Here is a 26,859-nt window from a genome sequence, read left to right as displayed (position 1 = left end):
GTTCAGGTGAATTAAATCAAAATCAATAATTTGTATCCCAAACTGAAAGTATTATTACAATACGATAATCGATCTTATGGACGACTGATGAGCTTAATATACCCAATCATTGCTAATTTACTGTACTCTGACGTCACTGATGAATGGGCTGATGTCATCTGTTGACGTGAACACGTAGAGGTGAACCATCCACAGTTTCAATAAAAGGCGCCCGATTCCAGAATCGCGTCAGAGGAAAAGGAGCCACAAGAAGACGGAATATATTTATAATTCTTGTTTATTCCGCAAAGAAGAAACTGATACTCAGGGTAAGTTTTCGTTTTATATGATTTTTACCTGTATGATTTCTATGTTTTACCTCAAAAACATTATGCTTTTTCAGATGCAAAAGTGTATCGGCGGAGTTTGTGCGTCTCTTATATTTTGCGCACTTCTCACGGAGACAATCGGTATGGTCATTGCGGTAAGACTTAAATTTTAATCATTTACTGTTGTGTGCTTTAATGCAAATAAATCAATGAATGCATTCAGTGCAAACCACATTTAAAATATTAATATTAAATATAAATGTGCTGTACTAAAAGATAAAGAAGATCTCATTCAAAATTTCATTTTTTTTCATGTTTACATGTTCTTTATAACTTTGCTAACTCTTCATAAGTTTGTTAACTTTGATAAGTTTCTAACAATATACAATACTTCTAGGATTTATTTTCCTTAGTTAATGCTAATTTCAAGATGTATTACGCTAATAAATAACATAAACAAACAATGAACAACTTCATGTATTAATAATATTAACAAAGATTAATAAATGCTAAATAGTATATTGCTTATTTGTTAATGTTTATACTAAAGCATTAACATATGTTGTAAAGTGTTACCTAAAATTATAAGCCTTGACTACTAAAATAATTAATATTTAGAGATGAGATATTGCTATATTTCTGTTTACTTGTATGTGTATGTGCTATATTTTGCTGTCCTGTCTATAAAACAGGCAAAAGAGAAAAGAGGATGGACGCTTAACAGCGCTGGATATCTCCTCGGTCCTCGTAAGTCCTCCATTTCAAAGTCACCTTTTCACCTTATTTATTTTGTGACTCCATTCTTTAGCCTATTTCTCCATACAACATTTCAATGGATGTAACAAGTTTGATATTTAACACCACAGATTATTTCATTGATTTCTTACCTTAAAAAATAAAGAGAGCTTTCAGGTCCACCTTAAAATAAATCATCCCATCCTAATTTCTGTGTTTCACCAGTTAATCCGATTTTTTGTAGCCAATGTGTGCCAGTGTGTATGTGCACCTGCCCGTTCGGTCTTTTCGATGAAATTTCAGCATTGATGATGCTCTGATGTTGAGCTCTCATAAAGGTACACAAAGGTACTGTGTAGGTCATATATATAAACTCATGTGTTTCAGGTCGTATTGATCACCTTATACAGATTAAGGATACTCCCAGTGCAAGGGGGAGAGAGGATCTGCTTGGTCAATGTAAGAAAGCTCCTGCAGGTTATTGAAGTCACATGAGGAATTGCTCTGTGGTGTATCGTTTCTTTTTTGCATTGCTTACAAACGCAGCTTGAGATGTGCATCCTAAATTACTTTACATTTTGGAAGGCATTCTTTACCAAACATATATTGATTCGTAATACCACAAAAGTCGAATGCCTGTATTGAAAAAATACTTTGTATGTGCATGAAGTATACATTTTTCGAAAGGGTGACATACTACCATAATCATACTTTTTAAACTAAAGTCAGTTTAAACGCGACATTCACCTATAGCAAAATGCATATTAATCTAAATTCTTAAAGAGAAGTTTTGGCTTTTTTAAGAGCCTGTGTGTTTTGCTTTCATTTTTTGTCTGTACGTCTGGATCATGCTAGACTGTTGCATTGTCTTGGTTTATGCATTGCTGCTTTGCTCATATTTGCATTGGCTGTGACCCTGTGCTTCGCATAGCAACAAAAAGCAATTCCACAACTCAAAACCTGCAGGTTGCTCCACTAATCTGAAAAAACAAAACAAAAACAAACAAAATATATTGTTTCTGTGGCTCAATGGGTAAAGCAAAGTAAATGTCATGGGTTCGACATACTAATAAATGTATAGAATGAATGCACTTTTAAAAGCGTCTGCTAAATGCATCAATATAATATTCTTCAGATAATGGCATAGGCAGGAATATAGGCGTCAATGTGTTTTAACACTTTGTAGTATAATTAAAAGATGTTATTATATTTGTGATCAGATGCCATAGATAATCACAGGAGCCTTGGCGACAAGCACGGACTGGCAGGCAAGAGAGAAATGCCCATGGAAGAGGATTTCAAGACGGGTAGGTCTTCATGATGCATTGCATTATTTACAGTCACGAATGTTGTGCTAAAGATGTGCTGTGCATTTGTTTGTTGTTAGGTGCTTTAAGAATATCAGATGAAGATGTTGTCCATACCATCATAGACTTTCTTTCATATCTCAAATTAAAAGGTAAGTGCAATGGCAACGTTTTAGAGTATTTGCATGTAAATCGAAGTTTAATTATGACTCTTGGGAAATTGAGAACGGTACTGTTCCTTTAATGTAAAGAACATGCTATCTTTAATACTGACCAAGTAAAGTGATGTCAAAGATTAACAATGAGTCAATTAAAACTTTAATGCACCTAATTTGATTCTAAGACATGGTCACAATTTTGAAATGAAACCATATGCAGTCTTATCACATTTACTGTGCTCATTTAAATTTAATGTGCTAAAATGTGTTAAGGGAAGCTGGGAGTACTGCACTCTTATGCAAACAAAAAGTGGAAAATTTGTGCAAATATGTAAATGATTGGTGCTTTAGATCTGTGGTAATAACCATATGTAGGTTTAGGCAAATAAATTGGTAATGCTTTTTGTCCTAATTTAATTTGATTGTAACAATTTGTGTCATTACGCAGAAATCGGGGCTCTCGACAGTCTGCCGTCCTCTTTCACGTCAGAGGAAATAAGTCAACCCTAACCATCACCAAATTGAGCACTTATACATCGTGACCTCCACTTCGTCCGGCTGAACTCTCTCCAAAAGGCTGTATTATATTCATGGTCACTGTTCTCAACATGCTAATCTGTCAATATAACCACATACCTTTAATAAATATATATATATATCAGAATAACATGATGGCTGATGTGGAGATGGATTCAGAAATAAATTCATAAATGGCATTTGACTCAATCTGTATGCTTCATTTTTTATATTCATGAAGAGTCAAAAACCGTGACAGGCTAGTACTAAAGCACAAACAGTATTTATTTTAAAAGACACCATAACATTTCATCGTTGGATCATAATGATAATCTTTTTATAGAACCTTACAAATGTATATAATTTATGTAACACTACACCCCAAATAATTGATCAAATGCATACAGGAATATAGAAACAGATGGAAAGAGGAAATTCATGAATATTTAATCCAAATATTTCGCCGAAAATTGGCACTTGCACGCGGGTGGATATCACCAGGGCATTGTTTCTCCTTTGTAGCTCACAAATCCACCATGATCTTTCTCGGTTAATCCACAAATGACAGACAACACTGATGATATGCTCTCTTCAACACTTAATTCTCCCTATTTATGAAAAAAAAAGGTTAAAATGCAATCATTTTCCTTTAAAGGTGCAGTGTGTACATTTTAGCGGCATCTAGTGGTGAGGTTGCGAATTGCAACCAACAGCTTAGTCCGCTGCTCACCCCTCGCTTTTGAAATGCATAGAGAAGCTACGGTAGCCACCGGACAAACATGTCATTGTCGGAGACAACTTAGTAAAAAAAATTATCTGTTAAGGGTTTCTGTAGAAACATTTCGGCACAAAATGGCGACTTCCATGTAAGGGGACCCTCGGCGTATGTAAATAAAAAGGTCTCGATCTAAGGTAATAAACAAATAACGGTTCATTATGAAAGGTCTTTATACACCCCTGATAATATAGTTTTGTATAATATTTAGCATTTCTGTCAAGAGATCCTTCTACAAATTACACACTGCACCTTTAAAAATCTTTAAATTGTAAAAATAAAATGTGACATTTTGTTCTCATATTCACCTTTAAACATTTAGACATTTCTTGACTCCAAGGCAAAATTTTGCCTTTGTTGTCCTAATACTTATGTATATATTCTCAAACTGGGGGCTGCGAGATGGTGCCAGGGGGGCCCCATTTTATTGACATTTTATAAAATACCTTAATTTATCATAAATTCTGTGTAGGCTACTAACCAACAGCAATACATTGTATAAGTTTTATGTCATACATTTTCTTTGGGGGGGGCAAAGGGATGCCCTGTACACAAGGGTGGGGGCGCATGCCAAAAAAATGTTTGAGAACCAATTGCATTCATAAAAAACAACCGAACACATTTATACTCACATTTTCTCCGCCCATATCAGTGCGCACCCAACCAGGGTGCAGGGCGACGCATAAAATCCCCTCTGCTTCCAGATCAACTGCCAAACTTCTTGTAATCATGTTTAGCGCACTCTTAAAGAAACCACAAAATCATGCATGTAAACCTACATTTTAACTGCAAACAAATAACTGCATTACAATAAAAAGTCACCTTAGATGCCCTGTAGGGGTAAATCTTGAAGAACGGTATTTGAAGGCTCGTGTTGAGCTCAACAGACCCCAAGAGAGATGACACATTGATCACGGCCGATCTGTGAATTCCCATTCCACTGCCCTGGCCCGCAGCCTCTCTCAACAATGGCAACAAAGCCTGCAAAAGACCACAAATAATTAAATTTTAAAAACGATGCGTTGTCTTATATGCATACACATCAGTCCATCCATATCTTCTGCACTGCCCATAACATGCCCATGCATATTTATTAGCGTGTTTTCCTTTTTTTATTCTTCTACATATCATTACAATGACATTATCATAACCTGTATTATATTGTAATGTACAATATGCTCTAGTCTCTAAACTTGCATGTACTTCACTGCGTTACTACTTCAATATTGCACATACTTCATTGTACATATGCAGTATTCAATCCTCTTACAGCTTCTTTACATACTTACTCCATTACATGTACATACTCTTTTGCCATAGCCTGCTATTTATTCATTATTCATTATACATACATATTTACACATATATTTACACATATATTTTCAATATTCAATTGCACATGCCAATTTGCACAGTCCTACTATTTGCACTTCTGAGATGCCATCTATCTATCTATCTATCTATCTATCTATCTATCTATCTATCTATCTATCTATCTATCTATCTATCTATCTATCTATCTATCTATCTATCCATCTATCTAATCCTGGTGAGTTTTTTTTATAATTCTGGTCAGTTTAAATTTGACTTTATTGGTACTATAATAAACAAAAAAGAACCTTTGTCAGAAAAAGAGGAGCCACTGTGTTAGTCTCATATGTTTTCATCATGGCATCTCGGGTGACGGTGTCCAAATAACAGTGGATGTTAATAGCTGCATTATTAATTAAACAATTTAACCCATCAGCACCCACAATAGACTTCACTGCTTGAACTGCGTCATTCACGCTTACATCACTGGTTACATCTGGAGATAAAAAACAATTTTCGGGTAGTTTAATTGTCTTAGTACAGCTTTGAATTATCGCATCCTTAGGACTAATATTAAAAAACAGTGATTAACAAATACATACATGTCATACGATATAAATGTAACTGCACTTTGGTATTTAAATATAAGGCATTCATTTCTAGTGTGGCATTTAAAGGCACATATGTATTAAAATAGTTAAAATAGATAAAATAGATAAAATTACCAAAAATTAACAAAAATGTAAACATAAGTGGTCATCTAAGCCAGTGGTTCCCAAACTTTTTCAGTGTGCGGCCCCCCCAAAGAAAATTTGTGACAAAAAACTGTTCTAAAACTCAACATTTTAATAATTAAAAAAAAAAACACATTAAATTGTACAAAAAAGTAGTGATTTTGGTTAGTATCCTTATTTTTTAGGTTTAATTACACAAACTTCATGATAAATTAATGTATTTCAGAAAAGGCCCCCCCTGGCACCATCTCGCGGCCCCCAGTTTGAAAACCACTGATAAGCAGCAATACAAATGACAAACTCCTGTCCTTTGTCTCCACCTGCACACACTTACCATAAACTTTTTAAAGACCTTTTAAAAGTTATCGTTATCGTTTAATAAGTCCTAATATTTAATTTAACACGTAAACATTTTATGTGATACACTGTAGAAGGTAAGGTACTTACCAAGAGTTACTACATGGACCTCTGGATGAGATTTGGAAAGTGCTTGCAGTTCCTGCAATAAAATCAAATAATAATCACTAATGTCTTAAAATGTAATATGTTACCATTTGACTTCAGATCAGGCATACAGTAACAGTACCTCTGCAATGTCTGGATTCCGGGCAGTTGCGATGATCTTTTGGGGTCTTTCTGGGGTACTAATCAACTGTCGGACCATCTCCAGTCCGAGCCCTCTGTTGGCTCCAGTGATGAGTATTGAATGACACTTGCTGAAGTTTAACATCTTTAACACACCAGAGCTTTGAGCGGAATGCGCGCTCACTCTTTTAAAGTGTTTGTAATCACTGCAACTGGAGGAGGCTGGGCTAAAGTTTCGTAAGCATGGCATTTCAACATCATATAGTACATCATGTTATGATGAGAGAACGATAACCAGAGAGTTAACATAAAACCACCAAAAAAAAATCAATTCTGAAAGTCTTATGGTTTTCATGGGAGCTGTACTGGTTTTATTTTATTAGTTTATTTATTTTCTATATGTGGGATATTATATGGTCGTATTGAAACCATCAGAACACCATTAAATGTATACAGGAATAAGACACAAAGCACATAGACATTTTGTCATGCTAAACATCTGATAATTTACAATGATATTTGCATTTTCTTTCAGCAATTAAATGCATTAAATGAACCCTACTGAAAATTCCAGCTAAGACCAGCATGAGCTGGTTTTAGGTGGTCTCCCAGCTTGGTTTTAGCTGTTATTGCTGGTGTAGCAAGCTGTGTTTTTGTCACTTTTTAAGCTGGTCTAGCTGTCTTTTGGTCTTTTTTTTTTAAATGGTATTATGGAAGTAGCAGGTAAGGCTGGATGACCAGCTGACCCACCAGCTGACCAGTTTTGCCAGGCTAGGAGGACCATCTTAAACTAGCTACTGCCACTGTAAACCAGCTGCTGGTCTCAGATGGATTTTTTCTGAAGGGGAGGAAAGGAAATTGATTACAGTTTTTTTTTTATTCGCTTTGGTACTATTTTCAAGGTGTACGTTTTCAAAACTCTTGGTACAAAAATCCAAACTGATCATACTTGTAACGCAGCTGGTTATTCTTTCAAAACCTGATGTAATGCTTTCAGTAAGTTGCACATGTTTTCAGTCCACAAATACAAGATTATTGTAATATGTAATGAGAACATTTGGTTTAATCACTGAAACACAACAGTATGATCTTCTTTTAGTTTAGTGCTTTTAACAATTAGTTCATCCAACAGCAAACAATGCAACATACATGTTTCAAATCAGCCTTAGAAGTGCTGAAATTAATATGCTAACAGTACTATACAGTTTTTTTTTATTCGCTTTGGTACTATTTTATATAAAATAACAGAATTGAGTTATTCAGACTACACTAAATTGAGTTAGGCAACTAATTGAGTATTGCCATTTACTTTAAATTAAGTTGGACTAACTCAATATATTTTTATTGTGTAAAGCAGTTTTTTATGAGTTAGGGGTATTCATACTGGATGGAAATCCTGCCCACAATTTTATTGAGTTTATCCAATGAATAATTTTTTGTACTGTTAGTACAAAACTCAAAGCAGATAATCAAATAGTCAGTTTTCTTCCCTGTCAGTAACATCTGTTGATGTTCAAACATGTGATAACATTTTCAATTGACTTAGTACAACACACAAAATTATACATTCACTTTTTCACCACACCTAATCATTGTGTCATCAAAGAAATACCTTTCATATGAAGAAATTGTCTTTCACAATGCAATGTTCAAAATACTTTTCCTTCTCATCTGATTTGCGTAAATACATGATTTGACCAGCACTAAATCCAACTGATCTTATGGTTATCTGAACCATTTGGTAAACCTATATATTTTCATTTCAGCAATAAACAGTAGGCCTATATGGATTTTGAGAACTACAGAAATATAAAGGTGTGTTTGTACGAACATTTGAACAAAATGTAATTTGTCCAAATGATTGTAGAGGATGTCTTCATTGATCCTTCACTTGATTACACATAGGATGGATATTTTGGATATAATAGATTATATTAATGTTGGGTAATGTAAGTGTATTGCTTAATGTAAAAGGTATTTATTTGATGACACAATGATTAGGTGTGGTGAAAAAGTGAATGTATAGTTTTGCGTGTTGTAAGTCAGTTGAAAATGTGATTACATGTTTGAAAAAAACTGACTTTTTGATGATCTGCTTGGGTTTTGTACTAACAGTTGTGAGGTTTTACCACATGCTACTTGTGAAAATAGTACCAAAGCGAATAAAAAAAAAACTAAACAATTGCTTTCATATTTAATAATACTTTTATGGTTAATAAACCAGCGCAAACGCGAATAACGTAATTTTGAGGGAAACCACAACATTTGATTTTAAGTAAGAATCATATAGTGCATTTAAACTGGTGTGGTTAAAACACCCAAATAAATTTTACAACAAGCAAAAATTATGATGTAAAAATAAAACATAGACGACCGCTCGCGCTGTCAGTTTCCGGTGTGCTCGTGAAAGCTGTCACGAGCGCAAATGCCACTTTCGCGGTCTATTATCTGTAACGTTAAAATAACGCATCCAGGCAATTCGTCATCCATCTCGGATAGGTCGATTTGAACATTTAAACCGTCCTAATTAATTTAATTAATTAGTTATCTGGTAAGTGTTACTCAAAGTTATAGCATATTTATATAATAATTTGAGGTAAACAAACAAGAATTAGCGAAGCAATAGCTGCTAAGTACTCTGTCAAACGTATTACTATTACTTAGTTATACGGTAAATTTTTGACTAGCAAACCTCATACAAAATGTACATAGGCTATTTTTGTTTTAATTTTGTACGCCTTTGTGACTACAGCGCCCTCTCATGTCAATACTATATTAATGCAGTGAGTCAGCTGGATGGGCAAGAGTACAGTTCCTAAATACTTGGTTGCTCAATCTAGCCATTATCAACATGTAGTGGGCCAGTCATATGGCTCCATTAGTATAATATCAGATTTTAATATATATCAGAATAACATGATGGCTGATAAATGGCATTTGACTCAATCTGTCTGGCTCATGGTTTATATTCATGAAAATCAAAAACCGTGACAGGCTATTACTTAAGCAGCAAACAGTATTTATTTTAAAGACAATATAAACGCACCATAACATTTCATCATAGGGTCATAACAATAACATTTTCTATATAACCTTAAATGTATAACATTTATGTACCCACAACCATTGACTCGCATGCATACAGGGATATAGAAACAGGTGGAAAGAGGAAATTCATGAATATTTAATCCAAATATTTGCTTATCAGTTGTCACCAAAAATTGGCACTTGCACACTGTGTGGAGATCACCAGGGCAATGTTTCCCCATTGTAGCTCAAAAATCCACCATGATCTTTCTCGGTTAATCCACAAATAACAGGCAACAATGATGATATGCTCTCTTCTACACTCATATTTGCCTGTTTATAAGAAAAAAAAAGATTGGTTAAAATGCAGTCATTATCCTTTAAAAATCTTTAAAATGTGAAATTCTGTACTTAGTTCTAAAGTTCACCTTTAAGAATAAGGGTACTAACCAACAGCAATTTGTTGTATACTTAAATGTTTTGTTTAATTAAAATTGTAAGTTTTAGTATGTTTTATATCATACAATTTATTTTGGGGGGCAAAAGGATCCACTGTACACGAAGGTGGGGGGGCATGCCAAAAAAGTTTAAGAACCATTTGCATATAAAAAATTCTACTCACATTTGCTCCGCCCATATCAGTGCGCACCCAACCAGGGTGCAGGGCGACGCATAAAATTCCCTCTGCTTCCAGATCAACTGCCAAACATCTTGTAATCATGTTTAGTGCACACTTAATTGAAAGAAACCACAAAATCATGCATGTAAACCTACATTTTAACTGCAACCAAATAAATGCATTACAATAAAAAGTCACCTTAGATGCCCTGTAAGGGTAAATCTTAAAAAATGGTATCTCGCCCAAGTTGAGTTGAATGGACCCCAAGAGAGATGACACATTGATCACGGCGGATCTGTGAATTCCCATTCCACTGCCCTGACCCGCAGCCTCTCTCAACAATGGCAGAAAAGCCTGCAAGAGACCACAAATAATTCAATAAAAAAAATCAGTTTTCTTAAATGTGTACACATCAGTATGTCCACACCTTACTTTTGCACTGCCCATAGCACTATGAGTAAAAAATGAAAACACGCTAATAAATATACATTCTCCATATCATTACAATGACATTATCATAATCTGTATTATATTGTAATGTACAATATGCCCCAGTCTCAGAGCTTGCGTATCTGTACTTCACTGTGTTACTATTGCACACAGTTGCACATACGTCCTTGTAGGCCTGCATATTTAGTATTTATATAGTCGCTACATAATAACCCCATTACATGGACATACTCTGCCATAGCCTACTATTTATTTATTATTGTACATATTTACACATATATATTCAATTGCACTTGCCAATTTGCACGGCCCTATTATTTGTACTTCTGGTAGATGCCAAACAATATTTTGTTGCTGTGTCTATTGTGTACTATTGCATCCATCCATCCTTGCATTTTTGCATCGATCCATCCTTGCATCCATCCATCCATCCTTGCATCCATCCTTCCATCCATCCATCCATCCTTCCATCCTTGCATCCATCCTTGCATCCATCCATCCGTGCATCCATCCTTGCATCCTTCCTTGCATCCTTCCTTGCATCCATCCTTGCATCTATCCATCCTTGCATCCATCCATCCTTGCATCCATCCATCCTTGCATCCATCCATCCATCCATCCTTGCATGCAGGCATCCATCCATCCATCCATCCTTGCATGCATCCATCCATCCATCCATCCTTGCATGCATGCATCCATCCATCCATCCATCCTTGCATGCATGCATCCATCCATCCATCCATCCTTGCATGCATGCATGCATCCATCCATCCATCCATCCTTGCATGCATGCATCCATCCATCCATCCATACTTGCATGCATCCATCCATCCATCCTTGCATGCATGCATCCATCCATCCATCCATCCTTGCATGCATGCATCCATCCATCCATCCATCCATCCATCCTTGCATGCATGCATCCATCCATCCATCCATCCATCCATCCTTGCATGCATGCATCCATCCATCCATCCTTGCATGCATGCATGCATCCATCCATCCATCCTTGCATGCATGCATGCATCCATCCATCCTTGCATGCATCCATCCATGCATGCATGCATCCATCCATCCTTGCATGCATGCATGCATGCATCCATCCATCCTTGCATGCATCCATTCCCATCCTTGCATCCATCCTTGCATGCATGCATCCATCCATCCATCCATTCTTGCATGCATCCATCCATCCATCCTTGCATGCATCCATCCATCCATCCATCCTTGCATGCATCCATCCATCCATCCTTGCATCCATCCATCCATCCATCCATGCATCCATCCATCCATCCTTGCATCCATCCTTGCATCCATCCATCCATCCATGCATGCATCCATCCATCCTTGCATGCATCCATCCATCCTTGCATGCATCCATCCATCCTTGCATGCATAATCCTGGTTAGTTACAATTTGACTTTATTGGTACTATTGTAAACAAAAAAGTACCTTGGTCACAAAAAGAGGAGCCACTGTGTTAGTCTCATATGTTTTCATCATGGCATCTCGGGTGACGGTGTCCAAATAACAGTGGATGTTAATAGCTGCATTATTAATTAAACAATTTAACCCATCAGCACCCACAATAGACTTCACTGCTTGAACTGCGTCATTCACGCTTACATCACTGGTTACATCTGGGGATAAAAACAATTTTAGGTTAGTTTAAGTGTCCTAGTACAGTTTTGAATTTAAATTTTCTTATAATTACATTAAATTCATACTAAAGACATCTTCGGACTTATATTAAAAAACACAGTGATTAACAAAAGGCATACATGTCATATGATATAATGTAACTGGACTTTGGTATTTAAATATTAGGTCTTAATTTCTAGTATTTGAAGGCACTGATGTATAAAAATAGTTTACGATAGATCACCAAAAATTTAGAAAAACGTGTTTGCTTTTTTGCAACGACGTCACTTTTACACGTGACCACGCCGGAGCTCGCCCTGTTGTTGGCTGGTTTTCATAGCGGCTGCTGCAGAAATGCAAGTAAAACTGACTATTATCAGCTTAAATTGAATTAAGTTGGCCTTAACAGTGACCCCAACAACTTGCCAAACATCCAGTAGTCTGTGGCTTATTGACATTGCTTTTCCTGACATGTTTGTCTTGCCTAACACCATCTCACCATTGTAGAACACAAGGCTCATCATAATCAATGTTTTTAATGAAGGTTCACTGACAAAACTTTGCAATTACACAAAATAAGAGTATTCATTGGTGTATTTTTATAGGATTTTTTTATTCCAAAATTGTACATACCTGACAAATGTCTACTGCTATTGATTTGCTTCTCCTTTTATTGTTTTTTTGCAGTCTGAAAAAAGACCGCTCCAAATTTTTGTTGAATCTGTTAGCAAAGTCGATCACACAACTACTTTTCCCATTTTAGACGCGTTTTTCACGCTGTGCTAATGTTGTCGCTCAGACTTTTTGCCACTCAGTGGGCGTAACCGCAGTCACTTTCGCCGAAGACGTCACGTGCATACTCTCTACAAATGAAAAACTGCTGTCCTTTGTCTCCATCTGCTGGACATCTACCGTGAACTTTTAAGTTTTTAAAAGATCTTTTAAAAGTTCTCGTTTAAAATACAATAATGTTTAAAACGAGTCCTTATATTTAATTTAACAAGCAATTGTTTTATGTGATACATGTAGCAGAAAACTTACTAACCAAGAGTTAATACATGGACCTCTGGATGGGATTTGGCAAGTGCTTGTAGTTCCTAATAATCATAATAATCACTCGTTAATGTCTTAAACTGTAATATTTTACAATGTTGCTATCTGACTTCAGATCAGGCATACAGTACCTCTGCAGCGTCTGGATTCCGGGCGGTTGCGATGATCTTTTTGGGTCTTTCCGTGGTACTGAGCAACTGTCGGACCATCTGCAGTCCGAGCCCTTTGCTCGCTCCCGTGATGAGCATTGAATGACAATTGCTGAAGTTTAACATCTTTAATACACCAGAAAGTTGTGCGCTCCCTCTTTTGATTAGACAAAAACTTTAATGCAACTGGAGGGGGCGGGGCTAAAGTTTCGTAAGCATGGCATTTCAACATCATGTAAGTACATGTCATGATGAGAGATAGATAACCATAGAGTTAACACAAAAGCCACAGAAAAAACAATACTGAAAGTATGGGTTTCATGGGAGCTGTACTGGTTTTATTTTATTTTTTTCTATATGCGGGATATTATCTGGTCGTATTGGAACCATCAGAACACCATTAAATCCTCCTACGGGAATAAGACCCAAAACACATAGAAATTTTGTAATCATCTGATAATTTACAATGATATTTGCATTTTCTTTCAGCATGGCAATAAATGCATTAAATGAAGACCCTACTGAAAACTCCAGCTAAGACCAGCATATTTGGTGAGCTGGTTTTAGCTGGTCTCCCAGCTTGGTTTTAGCTGTGTTTTGGTCACTTTTTAGATGGTCAGTTTTGCCAGGCTGAGAGGACCATCTTAATCCAGCTACTGCCACTGTTAACCAGCTACAAGCTTATGCTGGTCTTATGGACTTTTTCAGAAGGGGAGGAAAGGAAATGGATTAAACAACGTTTGCCCTTCATATTTAATCATACTTTTATGGTTAATAAACCATGCAAACGCGAATATTACGTGTAATTTTGAGGGAAACCACAACATTTGAGTTTAAGTAAGAATCATAGTGCATTTAAACTGGTGTGGTTAAAACACCCAAATAAATTTTACAAGCAGCAAAAATTATTATGTAAAAATAAAACTTAGATGACAGCTCGCGCTGTCAGTTTCCGGTGTGCTCGTGAAAGTTGTCACGAGCGCAAATGCCACTTTCGCGGTCTATTATCTGTAACGTTAAAATAGCAGCAGCTCTGGAGGCAGTAAGCGTCATAAGGGTGTAATCGCAAACAGGTCTGACGGCGGACCGCTTTTGCATAAATTAAGCAGTCGGTCCGCCGGCTGCATGCTGGCGGCATCTCGCAACAAATGGGAGTGACGTATTCGGCGGCAAAAGTTTTATCCCCGCCAGCGGGACGCGCGGCGCACCCATAGCTGACAGCTTGGGGCTGGCGGCATAAAGAAGCCATACAGATATTTTTTTGCTATCTGGGACATTCGTCATCCACCTCGGATAGCTCGATTTGAACATTTAAACCGTCCTAATTAATTTTCTTAGTTATCTGGTAAGTGTAATATACTCAAAGTTACAGCATATATTTGTATAATAATTTTGAGGTAAACAAACAATTAGCTGCTAAGTACTCTGTCAAACGTATTACTATTAGTTAGTTATGTACAGTTTTGACTAGCACAAAACAGACATACAAAATGTACATAGGCTATTTATGTTTTAATTTTATACCTTTACGCCTTTGTGACTACAGCGCCATCTCATGCCAATACTATATTAAAGCAGTGAGTCAGCTGGATGGGCAAGAGTACAGATATAGTTACAGAAGTTACAATTATATTCATGAAAAGTAAAAACCGTGACAGGCTATTACTTAAGCAGAAAACAGTATTTATTTTAAAGACAGTTTAAACGCACCATAACATTTCATAATAGGCTCATAACAATAACGTTTTCTATATAACCTAATTTACGTAACACTACTCCCACAACCATTGACTCGCACGCATACAGGTATATAGAAACAAGTGGAAAGAGGAAATTCATGAATATTTAATCCAAATATTCCTTCATCAGTGGTCGCCAAAAATTGGCACTTGGACACTGTGTGGAGATCACCAGGGCAATGTTTCCCCATTGTAGCTCAAAAATCCACCATGATCTTTCTCGGTTAATCCACAAATAACAGGCAACAATGATGATATGCTCTCTTCTACACTCATATCTGCCTGTTTATAATAAATAAATAGAAAGATTGGTTTAAATGCAGTCATTTCCTTTAAAAATCTTTAAATTGTAAAATTAAAATGTGACATTCTGTACTTTTGTCTAAAAGCATGTAAAAAAGTTTGAGAACCATTTGCATTTCTATATTTATATTATATATATATATATATATATAAAAATACTCACATTTGCTCCGCCCATATCAGTGCGCACCCAACCAGGGTGCAGGGCGACGCATAAAATCCCCTCTGCTTCCAGATCAACTGCCAAACTTCTTGTAATCATGTTTAGTGCACACTTAATTGAAAGAAACCACAAAATTATGCATGTAAACCTACTTTTAACTGCAACCAAATAAATGCATTACAATAAAAACTCACCTTAGTTGGCCTGTAAGCGTAAAGCTTGAATGCTCCCATCTTGCCCCAGTTGAGCTGAACAGACGCCAAGGTAGATGACACATTGATCACAGCCGATCTGTGAATTCCCATTCCACTGCCCTGACCCGCCGCCTCTCTCAACAATGGCAGAAAAGCCTGCAAGACCCCATAAATAATTCAATTAAAAAACTGTTTTCTTCAGTACATCCATGTATAATCCTGGTTAGTTAACCTTTTACTTTGACTATAATAAAACAAAAAAAGTACCTTGGTTACAAAAAGAGGAGCCACTGTGTTACTCTCATATGTTTTCATCATGGCATCTCGGGTGACGGTGTCCAAATCACAGTGGATGTTAATAGCTGCATTATTAATTAAACAATTTAACCCATCAGCACCCACAATAGACTTCACTGCTTGAACTGCGTCATTCACGCTTCCATCACTGGTTACATCTGGGGATACAAAATTTTTTTTTAGGGTAGTGTAAGTGTTTTAGTACAGTTTTGAATTTAAAAATCTTAATTCAGTTTTTAATAATTACATTAATTGTTGGGTCATTTTTGGCCATCTTTGGTTTTTTAGAGTCTTAATTTGGCCACAACTTTCTTTGCGTTCAGCAAATGGAATGAATTTTGGTGACAAATCTTATATTTGATAAATTTTGAGAAAATGCTTTAAAATTTTTCCAAAACTCAATATACCGTGGGCAATTTGTTTTGCATAAACCTGTTAATTCATCTCAGTACTTATCAAAACTACCAAATGTTTACACAAATTCCATAATTTTAACTCTTTAATTGCTAAGTTTATAAGTGATGTCACGAATTTGGGAATAAAAAACACAAAATGACCGAATTTCAATAAAAAAAGTGGGTGTGGATTGCATTTTTTCCTTTATCACAGTCTTGGGCAGGTCAAAGATTTGTAAAAACATTGACTTTGATGCATTTTTAGTTTTTGCAGCATCAAATATTATTTTTTTCTCCCTTATTCTTGGATGTTTTTTGCCCCATTGACTTCCATTATAACAATTTTTTTTATTTTAAAGCCACGACACCGTATAATCATGCATTCTTGATTGTTGGTGATTTTTGTGACCATGCGGCCCTTTAAATTCAATGTACAAGCCAGAAATTAAGCTCTGTTTTTTGCAAAGGCCTGGTAAAGGGTAAATGGTGCCACATGATCAACAGTAAAAATGACAAATTTTACCTCTTAGCAAAAGGAAAAACCACCAACAATCAAGAATGCATGTTTATACTGTGTCATGGCTTTGCAATCAAAAAAATGTTGATATAAAGTCAATGAGGCAAACATAGCCATGAACAACTATTTAAGGAGAAAAAAATAAAATCTGATGCCGCACAAAAACTAAAAAGCAAAGCATCAAAGCAAATGTTTTTAATCTTTGACATGCCCAAGACTTTAAAAAGGTTGCATCCAGTCTACAATCAATTTTTATATTGAAAATCTGTCATTTTGTGTGTTTTGCCCCAAATCAGTGACACCACTTATGAACTTGGCAATTAAAGTGTAAAAAGTCATGGAATGTTTGTAAACATTTGGTAGTTTTGATCAGTACTGAGATGAATTAACAGATTTATGCAATAAAATTTGATATTTTTTTACAGCCGTTTAATTTAGTGCCTTTTTTGTTCATGAACAACCCGAAAAGGTAATGAATTTTAACAACCCACAAGGGTTAAATTCATACTAAAGACATCCTTTGGACTTGTATTAAAAAGTGATTAACAAAATGCATACATGTCATATGATATAAATGTAACTGCACGTTGGTATTTAAATATTAGGCACAGCTGTATTAAAATAGTTTACAATAATAATACAAAAATGAACAAAAACGTGTTTGCTAGTGTTTTTTCCAATTAGCATCAATACAAATGACAAACTCTTGTCCTTTGTCTTTACCTGCTGGACTGTGCACGCGCTTTACCAAGAACTTAACCTTTTAAAAGTTTTTGTTTGAAATGCAATAATGTTTAAAGCAAGTCCTTACTTTTTATTCACATCTGATACATGTAGCAGAAAACTAACTTACCAAGAGTTACTACATGGACCTCTGGATGAGATTTGGCAAGTGCTTGCAGATCCTGCAATAAAATCAAATGATAATCACTCGTTAATGTCTTAAACTGTAATGTGTTACAATGTTGCTATCTGACTTCAGATCAGTCCACAGTACCTCTGCGGCGTCTGGATTCCGGGCGGTTGCGATGATCTTTTTGGGTCTTTCCGGGGTACTGAGCAACTGCCGGACCATCTGCAGTCCGAGCCCTCTGCTCGCTCCCGTGATGAGTATTGAATGACACTTGCTGAAGTTTAACATCTTTAACACACCAGAGCTTTGTGCGGATTGTGCGCTCACTCTTTTAAGGTGTTTGTCTAATCAATGCAACTGGAGGAGGCTGGGCTAAAGTTTCGTATGCAGGCATGCAGGTGTAGCCAGACTCTGGGTGTAGGCTGGCTAGTGGGTAGGTCTACTACATCATGATGATTGATAGATAACCGTACTAGAGTTTACCTAAAACCCACCGGAAAAAAACAATACTGAAATTGTAATGGGAGCTGTACTGTTTTATTTTATTAATTTATTATTTCTATATGTGGGATGTTATCTGGCGGATTGGAACCACCAGATTAAATATTACTGAAATAAGACGAAAAATAAATTACATATGCTACATTTGATGATTCATATGAATATTTGTAAAACTTAAAAAAATTCTTTCAGCATGGCAATTAATATCTGCATTAAAAATGAAGGGGAGAGGAAATGAATTAATTAACGTTTGTCCCTCAGATTTAATAATACCAGTGCAAATGCGAATATTATGTTTAATTTTGTTTGAAACCACAATATTTGAATTTTGATTCAAATTATAGTAGATTTAAACTGGCGTGGTTAAAACACATAAATAAATTTGACAAGAAACAAAATTATTATGTAAAAAAAACGTAGACGACCGCTCGCGCTGTCAGTCTGTGTGCGCGTGAAAACTGTCACGAGCAAATGCCACTTTCGCGGTCATTTATCTGTAAAGTTAAAATAACACATCCAGGCAATTCGTCATCCATCTCGGATAGCTCGTTTTGATTATTTAAACCGTCCTAATTAATTTTCTTGATATCTGGTAAGTGTTTAGTCAAAGTTCGTTATAGCCTATATTTATATAATAATTTGAGGTAAACAAACAAGTAGCTACGTAGCTAGTTGCTACGTACTATGTCAAACGTATTACTATTACTTAGTTATTAGGTACAGTATTGACTAGCAAAAAGAAAACAGCTTTTTTCATACAAAATGTACATATTTGTGTTTTAATTTTGTACCTTTACGCCTTTCTGACTGCAGCGCCCTCTACTGTCTATATTAAAGCAATGAGTCAGCTCGAGGGGCAAGAGTACAGCTACAGAAGAGACTTATCCCCAAACTCTCACATTCCCTTACACCACACCCATGAAAGTCCCAGGATGACAGATTCATTCAATCACGGGATGCACACAGAATATTCCAGGATGGAGGAATCCCTCAGGGCTGAAGACTATGGCACTTACAGGTTTATCCATCCATTGACATGTGATCGGTTACCTCCAGTTTCTCATCTAAGCTCCAGATCCTATCCTGAATACGTGGTTGCTCAATCTAGCCATTATCAACATGTAGTGGGCCAGTCATATGGCTCCATTAGTGGCCCGTGGCCATCACAGGAAGCTTATCATTATGGGATGACATCAGTGAGTGCAAACTAGCATTGATAAATGCATACATTTATATCTATTTTCTGCTTTGCTCAATTCTCCATTTGTCTCACAGGGAGAAATCTGCCGTGCGGTGTCCAGCATCAGCTCTGGTGGGACCGAGGGTTACGGTCTGGAGGCTTATTCGACACACCAAACGTTCATACATCAGAATGTAATGTCACATTTGAAGACTCTTTTGTGTCTAAATATGTGTTTGTTTGTGAGCGCATGTGTGTGTGTGTGTGTGTGTGTGTGTGTGTGTGTGTGTGTGTGTGTGTGTGTGTGTGTGTGTGTTCAAAACATCGATCCCTGCAAAAATGTATTATAATGTCTTAAAATAGTTTAATTGTTATTTTATGAGAATACCTGGCTTCTTTTGAAGGACAGTGAAAAATGCTTTATGCAGATATATGGTAGTTATCAATTGGACCACACTAGCCAGCCAAACTTTGACCCCTTGGTTTAACAGGACACTGACAGCACTCAATTATGTATATGTATGTATTCAACAGAATTTTTTAATTGATAAATAAAACCCTTGTTTATTGAGATGTGATGGTCTGTGCAGATGATGTGTGACGTGAATCGTGGAGGACAGGTCGTCATGCTGAACCACTGCAGCCCCACTCAAATTAATTACACCGTGATGGCCAATCACAGCACAGAATCTCTACTTCACGCACCCGAACTGAACATCGAACACTGCTCACCTGAAGATAAAGGTAAAGTTCACAAATAGTTCACAAAAAGTGCACAAATATACTAATAACGTTAGTCAGGGTATTTTGTGTCAGAACAGTCATACTTTATCCCTCTTCACACCTAAAAATTCTGTGTTTAATTCACCGCTACTCCAGTGCATTAACCACACCATTCTGTTTTTGTGACCCTAAATATCTTCATATTTGTTTTTTGCATAAAGGTTTTGAATATATTAGGAAGGCTTTGAATATAGTGTATACAGTAAAAATTTTTATGGTGCATATGGTGTATAGCATGACAGTTTTAGGGTTTGGATCGGCCCCATTAGTCCGATACCCCATCCAGCAAAAAAGGTTTGGATCGGCTCACCCCTAGTTTTTAGTCCTGGCAATAGTGTTTTTGTGGTACTGTTTTTTGCTACATCTGTCATCTGACAGACATTCAAACCTTTCAACTTGAAAAGCATTTCTCACCTTTTTTTAAAACGTACTGTTTTCTGTCACACCGGTTTAAACAGGAATGCAGGGAACCAGTTTTGCATTTACTCGCTCTTTTAGATTTCTGTTTGGCCTACTTTTTTAAGACTTTGCCCAAAAAAATTGTAACATTTTACAATTTTATTATCAAATGATTTATTTTAAAGAAAGCATGTTAATTTTTATAATATAGCCCCTTCAAAAATGAGAAATAATGACATACTTTCAACCTTTTTGAAAATGCCTGCCCACTAGTAGTATACAATCAGTGGTGGTTGGTGACTTCTTTTTCGGGTGTGCCTATTTAGCCTGTCATGTGTGTGGCTTGTCATGTGAAAATATGTGTTCGGCCTGTCGTGTGAACCTATGTGCATCACGGGTCAAAATACGTGCCTCAGGGTTCAATGCAAAGAATTTTTTATACTGGCCCAGTCGGGCCAGTGGTTCAGGTTTTCATTGGCCCCACCAAAAAATATTTCAAGGTCACATATTTAAAATAATAATTCAAAAGTCAAATCTAATTTTATACATATACATTTGATTTATCATTTGTTAAGACAGCTGGCAATTTTAAATGTAAAATCTAATTCTGAAATTTCACAAAACTCTTATCAGGTTCAATATTTCAGATGAACTATACCTTTAATATGCTGTGTTGTTGTCTCTCGATGCGCTTAAAATTCTTTTCATTCATACGTCTCGCCATTAAGTTCAGTGGACCAGATAAAGAGTTATCGGCAACCCTTTTAGACACCACGCACCCTATGTGCCTTGTTCCAACGAAAAAGGCTCCCGACTTGTCTGCTTTACCTGCAGACTGTGCATAACATCACATTGTTTCTTTTGTCGTGTTTTACCCAAGTAAATGTCTGCTTCCAAGATGTTAAATAATTATATTTTCGTTTGGCCTCATAATCAGAGGGTGTCGCCGCCATCTCAACGTCTCTTTGCTCTACCAGCTGACGTAACACTCAACACATGCAACAGTGTCTAAAACATCCAATAAGAAAACATCATGATATTGCTGAGTAGTTTGCGACGCTTAAACTGTGTTTTGATAGTAAGACTGCATACAGACAAATGCAAAGCAGCCAGTGACAATACTGTTTACTGGCCTAAACATCTCTCACGCTGGAAAAAAGACACTTGCGTTTGTCAGATACTCGCTTAATCTCATGTGTAATCAGAGTTTAGTGTTAAGTGAGTGTCTTGTGAGTATTTTGTAAACATAACATCTCTTTTATCCTAAACTCTTTCAAGAAGTGTGCCGCCGGCACGTATTTTGACATGATGCACATAAATTCACACGACACTCCAAACACATATTTTGAATTTGCGCCCCTCGGAAGAGAAGTCCCCGGCCCGCCACTGTATGCAATGATGTATTAATGTTGATTAAAGGCGGGGTGCATGATCTCTAAAAGCCAATGTTAAAATTTGAAATCATATAAACAAAAACCCCCCTACCCCAATAGAATCTGGACCTGTATTTGTTAGACCCGCCCCACAATTACACAAGCCAGGCAATGATGACGGTTAGTAGACACGCCCCTTACTGCTGAATGGCTACAAGTGTTTTGGTAGACGGTTCGACTCCCTTTTCCAAAGTGTTTTTCAAAACAGTGATCAACTTTCTGGTTTCCATCAGGATGTAGAGTGGAGACGATGTCCCATGGATCCCATCAGACCCAACTGCCATCGTCTGGTGTAACATTTAACCTTCTGCCAGGACCTCATGCCTCACAGGTAATGACCTCGTAGGTTTCTCAAGAGCTTTTTTTTTAAGTGGGCGGAGCCGGCTGTCGCAATCTTTGCAGTGTTTCACTGCACGTCACTCCCAGATAACCAAACATGGGCAAAGAGGTGGAATGTGGGTGAAGCTGAGGTGCCTGGTTGCTGAAACCACGCCCATCTAGCTCGACGGTAGTGACAGCAGCGGCAATCCACCTGTCACTCAAGTGGCCACGCCCTTAAATATGCAGACCTTTAAAACGTATTTATTCAAACAATTCACACCCCCTCACAGTTGTCATGAAAATTAGTTGTAAATGGGTGAATTTCAAATCAGTGTCTTGATAATAACTCATCCCAAAACCCAAAAAGACCAGAAATTATATTTGCATAAAGAAAATAAAGCCTTTTTAGGACCGTTATAACCATTACAATTTATGCAATGTTATTTTTATAAACATTTATGAGAGAAATCTTTTTTATTTTAATATTTGTTAAAAGGCTCCCCACTTTAAAAGTCTGTTTTTGTGATTCAAATTTTCATATACAGTGACAAGAAAAAGTATGTGAACCCCTAGGAATAAACTGGTTTTCTACAGTGATTTGCCATTATTTTTTTTTATTTTTGTTAAAATACATTTAATATTTTTTCCAGTTTCATCAAACTCTTCGCCCTACATATACTGAGACTGTAGGACAGACAGAAGGGAGCAAGTGGTATGTGTGTCTTTACTGTTAAACCAGCTCTCCTACAACTAACCTGCAGCTTTTACAGCTTTGACAACAAACTGTTTTTGTTTTTTTAGTGTGAACATGGAAAAATCAAAGCGACCCTGCAACTGCACAAAATCTCAGTGCCTGAAGCTGTACGTATTTCCATTATTGTTTCTAAACAAATAAATGTGGATTTGGTGACCTCTACTTAATCATAGCTGTGTTTTATATGCCATTAAATTGGATTAACACTTGATGACTGATGCCTCTGTGCAGTAAAACCTAGCATGTCCTGTGCGTAACAGATCGCCTCTTACTAAACAATTTCTCTGACAGTTACTGTGAATGTTTTGCCAACGGTGAGATCTGCAAAAACTGCAAATGTGTCAACTGCTTTAATAACACAGACCATGAGTCAGAGAGGTGTCAGGCTATAAAGGTAAAAGACGTCGCGTAAACCTATAATTTAATGCCATTGACTCAGATTCCACTAATACGTTTGTTCAATTATTAATAGTTTCTTTTCTTTGTTTTCAAGGCCTGTTTGGACAAGAATCCAGGAGCCTTCCGACCCAAAATTGGAAGCAGGAAATCTGGGAATGTGAAGAGTCGTCACGCTAAAGGTTGTAACTGCAGGAGGTCGGGCTGCCTGAAGAACTACTGCGAGTGTTATGAGGTAACTTAGTTTTAGCCTAACCTTGAGTTAAAGGGACACTCCACTTTTTTCAGCTCCCCTAGAGTTAAACATTTGATTTTTACGGTTTTGGAATCCATTCAGCCGATTTACGGATCTGGCGGTATCACTTTTAGCATAGCTTAGCACAATCCATTGAATTTGATTAGACCATTAGCATCTAAAAAATAAACAAAAAGTTTAAATATTTTTCATATTTAAGACTCTTCTGTAGTTACATCGTGTACTTAGACAGATGGAAAATTAAAAGTTGCGATTTTCTAGGCAGATATGGCTATGAACTATACTCTCATTCTGGCGTAATAATCATGGACTTTGCTGCTGTAACATGGCTGCAGGAGGCGCGGTTATATGGCTCAGTGCCCAGAAATAGTCCCTTGCTATTAAAAGTAGAGCTGAAGATCTTTACCCGAACCCGACGGGACCGGGCCAGGCTCTGGCTTGCGCTCTGGCTTTGCGTAGTAAATGAGCAGTCAAGTTCAATGCTGCTGGATGCACTATGAGTAAGCGCAGGACCGCACTGAAGCCATTTACGGTGGATTTAATAATTTTCCTCAACAAAAACATGTAGCCTAATCTTGGTGAGTAAAGGTTTTTCAATGCATAATTAAATATTAATTGAGTCTTAAATACATAATTTAGACAGAGGATGTAGACTAATGTTGGCATTAAAGGAGAGAAGTTCAGAAGCGGAGCCTTTATCTTAATTTCATTATTGCCAAATACCCATCTTAATTCAGAATGTATTATCTTTATTTAATTCGTTAAGAAATAATTATTTTTATTGGCATGTTGGCCTATTTATATTGTATTGCACAGGCCTATTTAGAGTGAGCTGTTACGGTGTTACAGATTACTTATTTTATTTCTTTGTTTTAACTTCCAAGTTGCGTAGCCTAGTTAGTCATAAATAAATAATGTTAAAACCTGTGTAAATTACTCATTCTTGACAAAAGCTGTGCGCACATTTAAATAATGTCGGGCTGTTAACGGGTTCGGGCTTTTAAAAAGCTGTCAATCAAAATGTACTTTCGGGTTCGGGCTGAATTCTGTCGGGCTTCGGTCATTTCGGGCCTAACTTTTAAGGCCCGATTACAGCTCTAATTGAAAGTAACCAAGGGGACTATTTTTGGGCACTGCGCAACATCATTGCGCCTCCTGCAGCCATGTTACAGCAGTAAAGTCCTTGATTATTACGCAAGAATGAGAGCACAGTTCACAGCCATACCCGCCCAGAAAACTGCAACTTCTAACCTTCTGTCGGTCTTAGTACACGATGTAACTACAGAAGAGTCAAGCTTCAAATAGGAAAAATATCCAAACTCTTTGGTTATTTTTTAACGTGATGCTAATGGTCTAATCAGATTCAATGGATTATGCTAAGCTATGCAAAAAGTGCTACCGCTAGAACCGGAGATCAGCTGAATGGATTCCAAAATGGTAAAAATCAAATGTTTAACTGTATAGGAGCTGAAAAATGAGCATTTAAAAAAAAAGTCCTTTTAAAGTTATTTGAAATACTTAATATCACCGCAATCCTTCACAGGCCAATATCATGTGTACATCCACCTGTAAATGTGTGGGCTGTCGAAACTATGAAGAAAGTCCTAAGAAAAAGATCCGGGACGTCCCTGACTCCATCATTTACTACCCAACCAGGTATGCATGAGATGATTTGATAAAAACAGCAGTACTAAAGTAGTATTATTCCTTCTTGTCACTCGGTCATGGTTTGGCACAAAGTGCTGCCTGGTGCACAGCTGTCTTACTTAAAGTTATTGATCTTTTGAAATTTGATAAAAATGTACTCAGCGTATCCTGAACCATTCATGCTCTTGGTTAAATCAGAGTATTGGGAGCTCATCCAATCACAATCCCCTATTTCATCACAAAAGCAACATGCATCCTTAAAGGACATTATAATCTATTGGACAACATGCACTTGACAACATCCCCTTTTTAGTAGGCGTTTCCTCCCATCTCCACGACCTCTGGAGTGACACGGCAAACACATACGTATTTATGTGAGGGGACAAACTGATTATATTTTGAGATCTCCTTAAATGGTTTCTGGGTAGGCCATGGGAATCCAGTAGTCTCCAGCGTCAGATTGGATATGGATTTCCAAGCGCGGTTACATCTGTAGAGCCACTATGTACTAGCCCAACCAGATTGAGGTTACAAGCCTTCGTTTCTGGCGTGCTTTGTTTGTTATTTATCAAATGGTACTAAATGAGAGCTTTTGTTAGAAAGGTTTTTGTTATTCTTTCTGGTCACTTAGGATGTCTCTGTTGATAGGTCTCCTCTGGCGGGCATCACGCCCGAAGTGGTGGAAGCCACATGCGGCTGTCTCTTTACTCGGGCTGAAGAAGCAGAGAAGGAAGGGTACATATTGCTTCACGCTGAGAAAATGATTTTGGAGGAGTTCGGCCAGTGTATGACGCAAATTGTCCAATCGATATTCAAATCCGCCAATGCGCAGTTAAGTTCGCAGGCGTAGCTCAAAAACAACATGCTCGATGTAGTGCGCCAGATTTGTTTTGAAATGCATGTCAATGGTATGTCAACAAAGGTGTTTGTATTTTAAAGATGTCTATTTATATCCTCCGTTGAGAGTCATGAAAACACATTTATTTATATCAAAAGCTGTTTTTATATGGGTCATAAGTTATAAATAGCTATAATTTAACAAAACCCTTTCTCTTAAAAGTCAACTGTTTGGCCTGCAATGTTTGGATGGTTTAAAATCTTTCTTATTTATAAACATGGCCTTTAGTTTAACATTGTGTTTTTTTCAGTAATGGAGGGGTCACACAGTTGTGTATATACTGTATGACTTTGTTGTGTTTCTATTTAAATGCTATATGGTATATAAAAAGATTGATATTGCATAAGCCTCGCTTTTTAAACCTGTCTGAATTTGTAAAAAGGTCAATTTAGCATCACCACTCTTTCATACAAGCGGCATCAATTCGGTTTCAAGGTTGAATGCAAATAGAAATGCACTCGA

General features: G+C 36.8%; 5 protein-coding genes across 9 annotated transcripts; 2 read left to right on the top strand and 3 right to left on the bottom strand.

Moving 5' to 3' along the window:
• The first annotated feature begins 77 nt into the window (after window positions 1–77).
• gal (galanin/GMAP prepropeptide) lies at window positions 78–3,229 on the top strand. Of its 2 annotated transcripts, XM_055192283.2 has the most exons (7): window positions 78–308; window positions 383–463; window positions 1,001–1,055; window positions 1,431–1,502; window positions 2,264–2,350; window positions 2,431–2,502; window positions 2,957–3,229. In XM_055192283.2, exons 2-7 carry the CDS (start codon window positions 383–385, stop codon window positions 3,016–3,018), a joined length of 429 nt encoding a protein of 142 aa, XP_055048258.2. In that variant the 5' UTR covers window positions 78–308; the 3' UTR covers window positions 3,019–3,229. The 2 variants fall into 2 exon arrangements, with proteins under 2 accessions (XP_055048258.2, XP_055048259.2); XM_055192284.2 differs by lacking the exon at window positions 1,431–1,502 and having other exon boundaries at window positions 112–308.
• A 62-nt stretch (window positions 3,230–3,291) lies between these two features.
• On the bottom strand, window positions 3,292–6,614 carry LOC129433631 (C-signal-like). The gene is made up of 6 exons (XM_055192279.2): window positions 6,431–6,614; window positions 6,292–6,343; window positions 5,419–5,606; window positions 4,622–4,780; window positions 4,432–4,542; window positions 3,292–3,632 (listed from the first exon to the last, which is right to left on the bottom strand). Exons 1-6 carry the CDS (start codon window positions 6,572–6,574, stop codon window positions 3,519–3,521), a joined length of 768 nt encoding a protein of 255 aa, XP_055048254.2. The 5' UTR covers window positions 6,575–6,614; the 3' UTR covers window positions 3,292–3,518.
• A 2,813-nt stretch (window positions 6,615–9,427) lies between these two features.
• Window positions 9,428–14,241, bottom strand: LOC129433633 (C-signal). The gene is made up of 6 exons (XM_055192282.2): window positions 13,351–14,241; window positions 13,212–13,263; window positions 11,978–12,165; window positions 10,274–10,429; window positions 10,079–10,189; window positions 9,428–9,789 (listed from the first exon to the last, which is right to left on the bottom strand). The coding sequence occupies exons 1-6, from the start codon at window positions 13,492–13,494 to the stop codon at window positions 9,676–9,678; spliced, it is 765 nt and encodes a 254-aa protein (XP_055048257.2). The 5' UTR covers window positions 13,495–14,241; the 3' UTR covers window positions 9,428–9,675.
• A 345-nt stretch (window positions 14,242–14,586) lies between these two features.
• On the top strand, window positions 14,587–26,743 carry tesmin (testis expressed metallothionein like protein). Of its 4 annotated transcripts, none has more exons than XM_073868542.1 (11): window positions 14,587–14,713; window positions 19,144–19,526; window positions 19,606–19,704; window positions 20,101–20,254; window positions 22,359–22,456; window positions 23,097–23,158; window positions 23,248–23,307; window positions 23,492–23,594; window positions 23,694–23,831; window positions 25,396–25,508; window positions 26,148–26,743. In XM_073868542.1, exons 2-11 carry the CDS (start codon window positions 19,170–19,172, stop codon window positions 26,347–26,349), a joined length of 1,386 nt encoding a protein of 461 aa, XP_073724643.1. In that variant the 5' UTR covers window positions 14,587–14,713; window positions 19,144–19,169; the 3' UTR covers window positions 26,350–26,743. The 4 variants fall into 4 exon arrangements, with proteins under 4 accessions (XP_073724643.1, XP_073724645.1, XP_055048253.2 ...); XM_073868544.1 differs by having other exon boundaries at window positions 14,634–14,713; window positions 19,168–19,526; XM_055192278.2 differs by lacking the exon at window positions 14,587–14,713 and adding an exon at window positions 18,763–18,922.
• Window positions 15,035–18,215, bottom strand: LOC129433632 (C-signal). Its single transcript, XM_073868545.1, has 6 exons — window positions 17,974–18,215; window positions 17,830–17,881; window positions 16,035–16,222; window positions 15,768–15,923; window positions 15,574–15,684; window positions 15,035–15,389 (listed from the first exon to the last, which is right to left on the bottom strand). Exons 1-6 carry the CDS (start codon window positions 18,115–18,117, stop codon window positions 15,276–15,278), a joined length of 765 nt encoding a protein of 254 aa, XP_073724646.1. The 5' UTR covers window positions 18,118–18,215; the 3' UTR covers window positions 15,035–15,275.
• Window positions 26,744–26,859: the final 116 nt, after the last annotated feature.

This window comes from Misgurnus anguillicaudatus, chromosome 6, assembly GCF_027580225.2.
Source record: "Misgurnus anguillicaudatus chromosome 6, ASM2758022v2, whole genome shotgun sequence".
NCBI lineage: Eukaryota > Metazoa > Chordata > Actinopteri > Cypriniformes > Cobitidae > Misgurnus > Misgurnus anguillicaudatus.
This window is presented reverse-complemented; position numbering and strand designations above follow the sequence as displayed.